The 12323-nt window shown below is 40.2% G+C and overlaps 1 protein-coding gene across 2 annotated transcripts; it reads left to right on the plus strand.

The window, feature by feature from the left end:
• ATP6V0E1 (ATPase H+ transporting V0 subunit e1) lies at positions 1-11903 on the plus strand. 2 transcript variants are annotated; one of them, XR_012630897.1, is made up of 5 exons: positions 1-191; positions 2459-2506; positions 7742-7869; positions 8245-8384; positions 10725-11903. XR_012630897.1 is itself a non-coding variant. In XM_074884248.1 (4 exons), the coding sequence occupies exons 1-3, from the start codon at positions 88-90 to the stop codon at positions 7833-7835; spliced, it is 246 nt and encodes an 81-aa protein (XP_074740349.1). In that variant the 5' UTR covers positions 5-87; the 3' UTR covers positions 7836-7869; positions 10725-11903. The 2 variants fall into 2 exon arrangements, 1 of the variants encoding a protein (XP_074740349.1); XM_074884248.1 differs by lacking the exon at positions 8245-8384 and having other exon boundaries at positions 5-191.
• Positions 11904-12323: the final 420 nt, after the last annotated feature.

Consider the following 12323-nt stretch of genomic DNA (forward strand, 5'->3'; position numbering starts at 1 on the left):
GGGGCGCTGCGGCCGGCCGTTGGGAAGGGGAGGGGAGGCGCCGCGCCGGGTCGGACCGAGCCGCTTCCCTCCGCCGCCGGCCCGGCCATGGCGTACGGTGGCCTGGCGGTGCCTATCATCGTCATGAGCGTTTTCTGGGGGGTGGTTGGCGGCGTCTTGCCTTGGCTCGTACCCAAGGGGCCCAACCGCGGGTGAGTGGCCGGGGGGGTGGCGGGAGGCCGGGGCCACTCTGAGGGGGGCGGCGGGCCCTTTCGCTTCCCTTCCCCCTCAAGCACGGGCGGGCGGGGGTAGTATGTGAGGAGGCCCCCGGCGGAGGCGGGACCGGTACCACGAGGCAGCGGCGGCGGCCTGCGGAGGCGCGCCGTGCCCTTGCGGGCCTGCCGGGCAGCAGCGGCCTTGCGGCCCCGGCTCTGTCGAGTTCCCCTTTCCCCCACCGTCGAGGCCCAGCGGCCGCCGCGGCGCCCTGCAGCGCCGTCTCTGCCGAGCTCGCCGCTCCGCCAGGCCCGGAGCCGCCGCCTCCTGCCGCAGTAGCCCTGCGGGCTCCCCGTCGCCGTACTGGCGCAGCGCGGAGGGCGGGCGGGCCCAGGCGCCTGTGCCAGCCGAGATCCAGCCAGCGGCGGAAGGCCCGAGCCAACGCCTGTGCGGCATCTCGAGCGTGGGGCCGGAGCCAGGAGCGGTGTCTCCGTGCCTTAATAATCCGTCACGCGTTTGAGTTCTCCCCACCAACCCTGGAAACGACTGCATATGCGGCGTCCTGTGGCAGGGAGGTCTATTGTGGAGTTAGATGGTGTTTGAGCAATAACTTCCTTTTTCTTTTCTTACTTGATCTCTTCTAACTTATTCCACCATCCTCTAGTTTCACACCGGATGAGACTGAAAAAGTTGCTGTAGTAGATCTCTGTTCTGTGCTTACATGTATGCTAGTGGTCTTGTAGCTGTGGTGGCCTGGAGGACAAAGCCAGGCATCTAAGCAACGGTATTTTTCCTGCAGTGGTCGTAGCTGCTCAGATTAAAACGTAGACAAGTTTTTGTCTTTCTCTTTTCCCTAGGAGATAATGACTTCTTAATCTCTCTTCCTCTCTCTGACATCCCCTCTACTCCACAGGTACCAATTGTCTTTTCTCTTAGTTGTTTATCTAAACTTGGAGGAACTTTCTTCAAGTTCCATTTAGCTCTGGTATTTACTGCCTCAGTTTCAAATCAAAGTATGTTTTGTGCCTGAAAACTTGCCTGTCCTCAGAAATACCTTGGAAATACGTCTTCCAGGCATGTTCTTAAATTATGTGGGTTACGAACAGATGTTCTGTTGTTATTCCAAAATGTGATTGTTTAACAAATATGAATAGAGCACTACTGTGTTCTGATTCAACAGCATGTCTATAGTAACAGTGTGTAGTCTGTTAACATCTCATCTTAAAAAAAAAAAAAAAAAAAAAAAACAAAAAACCCTCTACCCAAAGCCTGTTTCTGAATAGGATTGTTCTTTTTTTAACAAGAAGTCAACACAAACTTTAACTGACCTAAGAATTCACATTGCACAGGTTAAAACTCCCAAACAATGACTCTGGGAATCCCTGGAAAGGAAGGGTTCCTGAAGCTTAATGCTGTCTATGTTAGTTTTCCTTTGAAAGTTGAGGTGATGGCTGTGTATTGATAGATGAAAAATACTGAATGTTAACTATGTCACAAAAGGAATGGAAGTTACTGACCTACCATGAGTTTTTGTTACTTGGTTTGGGGGGGGAGATACATAGAGGGAAATCCCTTTTTTTAATTTAAAAAGAAAAAAATCCTCTACTTTGCTACTAAGTTTCATGAGCTGTATAGATCTCTTACTGTTAAGAAAATGGGTGTATAGCTGCAGTTTTACCATTTTCAATTTCAAGAGCTGCTTGGTTCTTGCTTCTTTTCAGCTTAAATATGGTTTGTGACACAGTTCTCTTGCAGCAAGAAGGGAAAATCTTATCCTGCAGATAATGTCATGTGGCTTTGAGACTTTATTTTGTACTCAATCTGCAAAACCCTCATTCATTATGTAAAATTATATATTTTGATACTGAAGTTTTCTGTAAGCAGAATTTTGCAAATGGAGAAAAGTTTTTTTGTTTACTGTTAGCGTTAGAACATCCAACTTCAGTAGTTTACTAACTTGCTGGTAGAAGTGACTGTGAAATGGAGCAAGGACACTGACTGCATAAGATTTTGCTCCTCTTCTGAGTGGTTTTTGTTAAATACAGCTGATATACTTCGGTTTGCCAGAGCTGTGTCAGTTCTTTTGCAGAGCGTTAGCTGTGCCTCTGCAACTTACTCAGCTGGAAGAAGTTAGAACAGTCATGTTGAGTCACTTTCCGTATGATCAAAGTTGAACTTGTTCTTCTTTGCTGTTTTTTTTTTCCAGTGTGTCTTGTGGTCAGTCATAACATGACACCTAATCAGCTGTTTCTCTCCTTTTTTGCAGTGTTATCAACACAATGCTGGTGACATGTGCTGTTTGCTGCTACCTGTTGTAAGTATAAATAATGTCTTGCCTCTTAATCGAAGCACAGTTCTGATTTAACCAGAAGTTCCTTTTTTGTATCCTCAAAGCATTCGGGAAGTAGCTTTTCAAGTGTGTCACAGGTTTAGACACGTGGTATTTTTTGACAGTTTTTAGAATTCTTAGTTCTACAGACCTTCAACATGCTGAAGAAAACATTTTTCCTCTTGGAAGATACTGAATTAAAACTGAATTCCTTCTGTTGTCCTCTGACACATAAATGTGGAATAGTGCTCTGTGTTGACATGATATTACTCCTTTCCAGTTCACTGGCTTATTCTCTCACAAGTGTAATGGCAGTCTGTCAATTCTAGAATTTTTCTGATTCACAGTAGAGCAATGACTTTTTGGCCTTTTCATTCTTTATACTTTACATTTATTTCTAAGGTGATACTAAATTAAGCCTACTGATGAGTTTTGCTTTACTTAGTTTGGTTTAATATATTCTTGAAATCTGGTAGAGCAGTGGGTTGAAAAACTTGTATGTGGGGGTTTTTTTATATATGACAGATAATTTTTGTGACAGACTTGTGATGCTTTATATATTAAGGCTTTCTGTTAAAATGCACAGTATATTTTGAGGCTACCTCTTTTCTGTAAGAGAATTAGTAGAAATAACAAAATGACTTGTTGAGAAACTCCTCATGTTTGTGATTTGTCAAGAGGTAAACCAGCTGTAGCTGGAGTCTGCAAGGGAAAACGTGCTTATCGTTTTCTTTGTTCTCTCTTTTTTATATTTTTTAAGACTGTAGACGTTGATCTTGTCAAAGAAAGTGCTATGCAGAAATAACTTTGAAATAATTTTTTATGGAGAGTAAGTTGGTAAAAGTCTGGTTAGATCTTTAGTGTTAACTTGTAATAATTATTCAGAGTTCCACTTGAATCTGAGCAGTATTTGTACTTTCCTGAAGTATTTAGGCATTATTTATGCTACTCTAAGGAGCTTAACATGAACATTTAGAGAGATGTATCTCTAATCTCAAGACTCGTTCTTAAGAACGGGCAGCCAAAAGCCATATTACTGGTGTTGGCATGTCCCAGGAGAGGCCTCTTTGGTTCCACGTTGGGTTGGCCTGTGGCACAGGCTTATGCAGGTTTAATTTAGTTTAATATTGTGATATTCAGGTTTTATACAGGTGAAGCTTTTTTTTTATTCAGAGTATTTGACACGTAATGTTCTAAGAAATCATTCTTCTGGATAATTGCTTGCTGTATTCAGCAAACTTGGTTCTGTGTTTTGTATCTATGACAGTTTTGTAAAGTTTTGGTGAGCAGATGTAGAAACTTGAGAAGAGCTTTGTAGTGCCAACAACTTGAATTTGGGATTGAAATTTGGGAATCTCAGTGCTATGAAGGCCTCCTTGCCTGCACATAAAGTATGTAGCAGCCCAGTCTTGTGGTAAGTCCCCAATGCTTGGCTAAGAAAGAGCAGCTGAATGCTCATTTTTAATAGGTTGCTGCGTTTATGTTACAGTAACTTTGGGGGGCATTGGGTTTTGTTTTGGTTTTGTTTAAAGTTCTCACTTAAGTTCTTCCTAGTCTGTATTTTAACAGAAATAACGTCCTACTCTTCTAAAATCCTTGAAGTTTAGGGTTGGTTTTCTTTATTGTTTGAAGGACAGTTTCCTTGAAGTTGAGACCGCGTGGCATCTACAGAATCCTCAGGATTATGATGTGGAGTGTATTTGTTGTAGAATGTCTTAACTTTGACTGAATGCTGTGAACTCTTCAAATGTACAGTGCTATTTCACTTGTACATTTAGTGATTTTTGTGCCAAAACAGACCTATTTTAAATCCGGTGTCATTAACATGATTTATAATCTGTTCTTGCATGTCCAGTGAGGGGGCTCTTTCATAATCTCGTGGGCTCTAACTTGTTTTCTGTATTTCCTTTGGCTTTCTCCAGTTATGCCTTGAAAAAAAGAGAAGCAGCAAAATCTCTCTATGTTTTAAACCATCAGTAGTTTTACCCAACCACATAAATTACATATATAGTGTCAGCTTGCCAGAATACAACAAAAAGCAGATTTTCTTCTCATGTTCCAAGATAGAACTTGCCTCATCACGCCGTCTCTGTTTTTTCCACCTTGAATTCTGTATAAAATCATAGAGCAGCCATGGTTGGAAAGGACCTTGAAAGATCATCTAGTCCAGCTTCTCTTTCCTCTGTTTTATTCAAACATATGCAAGTTTGTTCTTTCCATATCCTTTTCCTTTTTTGGAGGAAGCACTGAAAAAATTTCAGACCTTAATTTCAGTAACTAAAGAAAGGCTAATTTTTCATACCAGTCTTGAAGGAAGCCTGAAAGCATGGTTTCAGAGGATTCTTTGTTGGATATGTTAGAATTAAAATAACTCGTGTTGTCCCAGGTATGGTCTTCTGTATTTGTGTGTCCTTAGTAGGTGGCTGGTGCGGTTACCTACTTCTTTGTAGAGTTGTTTAGAACTCTGCTAGACCTACTTTCGTACTCTTTGAGTTGGCTTTCCAGTTGAAAATAGGGTAAAAAAACAACTTCCTGACCTCATTAAACACCACTTGATTGACAAATTGATTTGCATCAAACTGAATTTGTGCTAACTAAATTTGAAGTCGATCACATTTCAATTTAAAGCTGTTTAGATTTAACAGTGATCATTTTAAATAACTATATTCATAACATGGTGTTAATTTGGTTGTTCTATGGAAAATTTTTGCATGGGTAAGTGCATAACTTGTGTACAGATACTGTAGCCAGCAGCCTTTTGAAGGACAATACACGAGCCTCAGGAACCTGATAAAATATAAGGCAAAGTATAAGGAGTTACTGCTGCAGAAATGATAGGTTACACCATCTTGTAAGGTACTGTCAAAATCTAAATCTATTTTGCTGCTTACAAAGCAGTTCCTGAAAACAGCACCTTGATATTCTACTAACAGAGGATAAGGTGCTTGGAAAATGGTAGTATTTGCTACTGATTCTAAAAGGATTAAAGTATGGTTGCCCAAATTGACATTTAAACAGAGATAGCAGGACCTTAATTTGTAATATGCAGCATAGACAGATGGCAGTTATGGTAGAAAGACCTTTTAAAAAAATCTTTCTAGTAGAACATAAGGGACTTTAATTTCCTTGTCTGAGCTGGGTAATTAACACTAACTGTTGTAAGTGGTATCTGGTAGAATTTAAGGACCTGTGGGTGGCTTGAATGCGATACCTGATTTTAGCAACTCTAGAACATTACATGTTAGATACAGAGGCTTTGTTTTACTTTAAATGCCGCGTTTTGTTTTGCGGTGTCATGATAGGTTATTGTATAAAGCAGCATCGCTTAAGCAATGTGGGAAAAGCTTTTGCATGGCTTATGTTGAATGCAAGGGAGTCACAGAGTTCAGTGCCTAACTACTGCTTTAAATTATTAGGCCCTAGCAGAGCAGGGAGGAGGAATATACTATTGACCTGCAATGCCACTGTGGCTCGGAGCTTGGGTATCCAGCATGGTCCCAACAAACAGCTTTTGAAAACTGCACAGTGCTTGCCTAAAGCATGGTTATACAGCTGGGACAAGTCGATATTTTGAATGTGCTTCCAGCTCATTTAATTCACAGCCATGCTGGGTCTGAACTCAGGAAGCACAGAGAGGTGAGATATTTGTGCATAGAGTTCCTTCCTTCTGTACAGTGAGAGAGAATTATGTGCTTTAACAGACTTTTAGTGTTCCTACCCTCCTCCCACTTCTGTTAGTTCAGGATGCTAAAGGCAGATGGTACAGTGCTCTGGCACCCCTTCGATCTGTCTTTTGTATCTGAAAATTAACCCTTGCAAAATAAAATTCTGTGGTATTTTTAAGAGCTCATTTGCTTTTCCCTTAAGTAAATTTAACGTAATGATTAACATGGTTTCAGAAGACATTGTTGTCATCACTTTGGATAGCAAAGTAGAAACATGTCAGCCTAAAGGTTATTGGCTCTTCTTGGTGGTGTCTTGCTGATGTTTTAATTGCTTTGTAGAGCCTGCTACCTATTTCAAGGCGTGCATGACTGATAGACTGCTGCAGGCTCAGCATGTCGTTTTAGCTAGAGTCCTGCTTTGTGCAAAACTGAAAGCGGCATTGAAAATAAATATTTGTAAATTTTAAGAGGATTGATGTGTTTTCTTCAAGTCTGGCCCACATCTTTTGCCCCTGGCTGTTCTAGCCATTTTACAGCTGCCCTGCACTTCGTTTGCTGGTCCAAGCATCAAGGTTTGTGTGGAATTTTCCATGACTGCCTAAGCACTCTGATACATTTGTGGCAGCTCCCATTACAAAGCTGCTCTGCTTTTTCTCCTCCTTACAAAGCATTCTAGAAATAGCAGACAGATGAGCCAGTGTGTTCACTAAATGTGTTTATATAGTTAGTATTTAACATAGATTTAAATCCATGGAAGCATCCATCACTTTTTCTGAATCTTGTAATATTTACAACGCAAATATATCTTTTTAACAGTGGAATATTTATTTCTGTTTAGTTTTCCTGGATATTTTCCACAAACTACATTCCTCTTGTTCTCAGTTCTGGTTATGGCTTCAGCAATGTTAGTTTGTGAACTGCTCTGATGACGAGGCTGCTGTTGCTGATGATCTGAAGTTTGTGGTCATACTGGTCTTGTTGTTGTGGGTTTTTAAATTTGTGTGTGTGTTCCTGTAGCATTGTACCCTTGTGCTTCAGGTTCCTGTTGATCTCTGTGACAGGTTTAAATTCACTTTTGTTCAATCTCTGATGAAAAATATACTATGTCTGCAAGGGCAGGTTGTCACACTCTGAAAATAAGAGCAAATGTGACAGGGTATGGTTCTCAGAGGTTTTTGTTTAAAGGAGGCTTCAAAGGCACTGAGAAAAGGTCTGTCTCGTGTTTCTGTCTTCTGAGCCCACAAATGCCTGAGTTTCATATGTCTCAAAACACTTTTCTGTCAAAGTACGAAAGAAATGCTGTTAGGTGGTTTTGTGTTGCTTTAAATTGAAGAGGATAATTAATGTTTCAGTTGCAGAATGATTCGGTACCAGATCTTCATTGTTGATATTTGGTGTTTGTGTATGAGCTTGAGTAAAATTTTGATTTGATACTAGACCTTCCTGAAAATCATCTTTCCTTCTCTGATAGTCCTTTGGACAAGACTTGCCATTATCATAAGCTTTGTAATATGGCTGATGTTCTCTCTTTTGGGTTGGGGGGGTTGTCTTGCAGTTGGCTGATTGCGATTCTGGCTCAACTCAACCCTCTCTTTGGGCCGCAGTTAAGCAATGAAACAATCTGGTATCTTAAATATCACTGGCCTTAAGGATGTCTGTCCTCTGCTGCAATTTATTGACTAGGTGAGTATGATCAGATTTATTAATATATGTGGTGTGTTAAAGCTTCAGGAGTAATTGAAACAGTAGTGTAAGCAGTGTGTTCAGAATTGCTAGCTGTTCTGCAGGAGAAATCTATCTGTCTATAAGCTGCAACAAAACATATTTTGGATGTTAATCTTGACTGGATAGTGTGAAAAGCTTGGACTGAGTTATTGTACAGTTATTTTTCTCTGCTTCATGTCATGTGGTGCTGTGTTCAGTAAGCAGGGGTTTGTAAGGAGAACAGTACACTTCTTCCTCCTACAAAAAAAAAAAAAAGATCAGGCTGGGCTGCCTTTTAATAGCTAGGATAAGTGGATTTCCTAATCTTTAACAATTGTTAAACCTCTCTTCAAGCCTGCTACCATCTATCCAAGGCCTGTCCTGATTTCCAAGGCAATATACCGTTGCCCTCATTCATCTGGAAAGAGTGAGAACTGCAATTTGAATGGTTCTTTATCTCCTGTCAATGTATAGCACTAACACTGAGCTTACAGGTGAATGTTTTATTTTTTTCCTAATGGTAGCCTGTGTGCAGCTTTAATCATAGATGAGCTTGGTGGTTGCTATCTGGGTAGTGCTATTGGAATGCTGTTGTTGCAGTTCTTGGGCATGCTTTCTGATATGACCAGCAAAAATACGGTCTTGTACTAAAAGTACCACGATGACTTCAGGTTTCTCTAGAATGGCAGCGTTTGGAGTTGAAGGCTCAAGTGAAGGATAGCTGTGAAAAGAAGTACCCATGACTTTAGTTTTTATGCTGGTAACTGAATAATTAGACACGCTTAGTTTTTTACCTGGGTTCTTTTTTGTCCTTTTAGCTTTAACTGCCTACCCCCTTGCTATTATTACTTTTAACTTCTATTTACACAAGTCCAATAGCAGCAGACAGATGACAGTTGATGTTATTGCTCAGTTAAATGCTGTCTGTAAAGCATCCTGAACATTTACCCTGAAGCAAAGCTCCACTGCTTCAAAGTAGGCTTCATCTGAACTGTGGTGTTGTCACTGTGGTGTGTGTATGTGTCTGTATCTTCTCTTTTTAAGCAGCAAGCAGAAGCTAAAGGTAGATTTGGCCCTGCTTCAAGTAGAAGCCTGTAATTAGCTAAATCAGTCAAGCTGAATTTTCTACGCACATTTTCACTGCTTGTGTATTAACACATAATTAGTTAGCTAAAACACACCAGTGTATTCTGGTAATGGCCATACAGATCCCTGAATCCCACAGGATGATTCAGTTGCCTGAGATCTGAAAATTGAAAGGTAGTTATCTGGACAAGCTGATGGCTTCGATAGAAAAATTGGGCTTCCTTCTGACTGATAAATGGTCTCTGTTGCAACCAGCAAGGACAAACTGGAGATGAGATAAAACTCTTGGTGCTTGCTAAAAGAATAAGGGCTTTCCGCCTCCCTTTCAGTGAAGGATTTTCTAGAGAACTGGAGGTAGATTTGTACCAAGGAAGAGAGGGAACTAATGTGTTCTAGGATGGCCAAAAAATTTGTGATGAGCTGTCATTTTTAAACTTATTAATGGAGAATTTAAGACCCATATAGTGCATGCTGTTGTATTATATGAAGCCGTTTATTTTAACCTTTGATGTATTTGATTTCATTGACTTAATTTTGGAATAGAATTAAGGTTCTTGTCTTTGTGAAAAAGAATGCTTTAAAAAAGTGAAAGCCTATAATAATCCTTAAATATCATAGTTAAATATTATGTTCTTTCTTGCTGGAAATGTGCTATTACAGGACGTACTATTCTCCATAACTTTGTTTGAATTGTAGTGTTGAGCGAGCTGAGCGGCAAGGAGATGGCTACCTTGATCAGGCTGCAGTGTCCTGTCTTTTGCTGTCATGTGCCTCTGCACCGAGAGCCTCCTGTTGAGTTTCGCACTAGACAGGAGCTGTGAATTAGATTCCATGTGAAAGAGTTGGGATATATCTCTTGACACTGCACAGAATCCCATAAATACAGCTACCATTTCTTCTTTGACCAGTTATTTTTGGCTTTTAAGATGTGCTTTTTCAGGATTTGAGGTGCATGTACTATACTTTTTTTCTCCCTCCCATTCCTCTTTCAGTTGAGGTTTGGATGGATTAGTACGGACAATGTAGAGTTAAAGCAAAAAGAATGATGTACTCCCAGAGTGGAGAGATATTATTTAAAAATGAGGATAGTCTAAGCAAACCCATTTTACTTGACTAATGGAGCAGGATGAAAATGCACACTGAAGGTTACTGCATTCTAGTGAGGAGCTTCTACAGATGCTGACTTGATTGATCTGTGCAAATTACAGAAGTTTGGTCTGTCTTTTGGGTCAGTATCCCTCCAGTTCAAGTGATGATGATGATGTATCAGATGACTTGTCTATATAATCAAGTTAATGGCATGGATGACAGTAGGTAAGAACATGCAAACTTCTGTAGCTGTGGTAAATATGGGCTGTAGCCTCTCTTAAGCAATGCGATCTAATGCCACCTTTTGTCTTTAAATTTGTCAATTTACAGTCTTGTGTTCTCAGACCAGGAACTTTCTTCATGCAAGTGCAAGAATCCAGATGACTGGATGATGTCACAGCATTGAAAACTTCCCAGTAAAATAGTTGTTCTACCAGCTTACAATGTAACTAAAACCACTTGCGGTAACTTCAGAAATTAAACTGCTAAGAAAGCAAGGAAGTAGAGATTATTCTTGAAGCTGCATATAGATTATCTGTGGTTTCTGACCATTTCTCAATGCATTTCTGGAATGGGAATAGTTGTGGTTAACAACCAGGTCTTCCATTAGTAAATTGTCTTCAATTAAAGGAATAATTAAGTTGCCTCTTGCTTTGCAGGTAAAGAAGAGATTTCCTCCAGATGAAAAACTCCACTGACCCAAAGATGCCCTTAACATAGTTGGTTGGATACCAAGCCTGCATTAATGCCTTAACCTTTCTATTGTGCTTCAAATGGCTTGTTCGAAGCCCTGTATTTTTCCTCCTACACCATTCAACAGTGTGCCTAATGCAGTTTATACTCTTCTTCAGTACTGTAAATTTTTGTCTGTTAACTTCAGATGTGATGAAAATTTCTAAAGTTTTTATGGGTCATAGAGTCAGCTTTCCTGTTCATGTTGCTCGCTCCGTAGAAACACTGTATATATATTACAGGTCTTAGGTTGTCTGTTGCTGTTCTGTTTGACTGCACTTGAAAAAAAATGTGTGCAATGAAACTGTATGAGGAGAGGAAAAAAGGTGGTGCCACATGTTGGTGGCATTTATTTTTTAAGCTTAGTTGTAATCTAGGGAAATTCGGTCTTAAATTTCTCATGCCTGAAAATAAAACTTATCCTCTGCTTTATACAAAATGCTCTCGTGCCATGTTTAACTGTTATGACATGCCTTTCTGTAGTTTTAATCAGACAACGGTTGGCCAGAGGAGTTGAGCTGAGGAAACATAGATGATGTGGATAAACTGTAATAAAGTCATATAGTGTGATGAGCACGCTTGCTGCCTGTATGAAGACCTCTCAGGTAGTTCTAAAATAAGACTAAGTTTGCAATCTGAAATTACTGAAAGGTCTGCAGGAAGAAGTGAATGCTTAGCTCGAGAGCCTCTTCTCCGTGAGCTCTCCATTCTCGATGATACTAGGGGGACTCAGTAGCAGAGATAACATGGCTAGTCTGAATTAAGCATAAATAGTAATTTTGATAGAGATTGATATACTCCATGGCCTTTTTGGAGGATACATATAGTAACAATCCATTTGAATTGAACAGGAAGTGTAGTGGTTGTTTTATACTGACTTTTGACACTTGCAGAGCTGATAAAACACATGACAGTGTAGGCCAGAGATGAAAGATTGCTGAGGCTTCTCAATGTCAGCTGAGTCCGTGGGGTTGGAAATGAATCTAGTAAGTCATTTGCTGAGGAATAACTTCAGAGGATATAAATACTGCTGCATGCACGGGAGTCTTCATGTATACTTTCTTACCTGCTTACATCATGTCCAGATAAATTGCAATTATTCCTTACTGTGTTTTATTGTTACTGTTTGTTGTGTTTATGCACAAGGACATAACGGAGTGATTCGTTTTCTTCCTTGCTCCTTTTGGATAGCACTGTTAACTTGTTCAGTTGGATAGTACTCATTGCTATACGGGAATTGTGAGATCCTGTCAAAATGCTGTAACTTGCAGTGATCGAAAATGGGATGGCCTGAATTGCAAAAGAAATAACAACATGTCCATTATTACAAATAAGCATAGTGGCTGTTGGGACTGGAATAGTGGATTTTTTTCACCTACTACTGGGACCTGTATTTTAACATGCAAGAAGCTGTATACCATATAGTTTGTGGCAAATAATTCCTAAGAAAATTAGAAACCAAATCATCTTATAAAAGCTTAGGTTGTTGTTTGGTTGGGTTTTTTAAAAGTGTGTGGAGGATAATA

The sequence above is a fragment of the Strix uralensis genome, chromosome 14 (assembly GCF_047716275.1).
Source record: "Strix uralensis isolate ZFMK-TIS-50842 chromosome 14, bStrUra1, whole genome shotgun sequence".
In the NCBI taxonomy this organism is placed as follows: domain Eukaryota; kingdom Metazoa; phylum Chordata; class Aves; order Strigiformes; family Strigidae; genus Strix; species Strix uralensis.

Coding starts and splice junctions, on each gene's coding strand:
- ATP6V0E1 (XM_074884248.1), top strand. CDS start 88: ATGGCGTACGGTGGCCTGGCGGTGCCTATCATCGTCATGAGCGTTTTC. Junction 192..2,458: donor CCCAAGGGGCCCAACCGCGG/GTGAGTGGCCGG, acceptor CCTTTTTTGCAG/TGTTATCAACACAATGCTGG. Junction 2,507..7,741: donor GCTGTTTGCTGCTACCTGTT/GTAAGTATAAAT, acceptor GTTGTCTTGCAG/TTGGCTGATTGCGATTCTGG.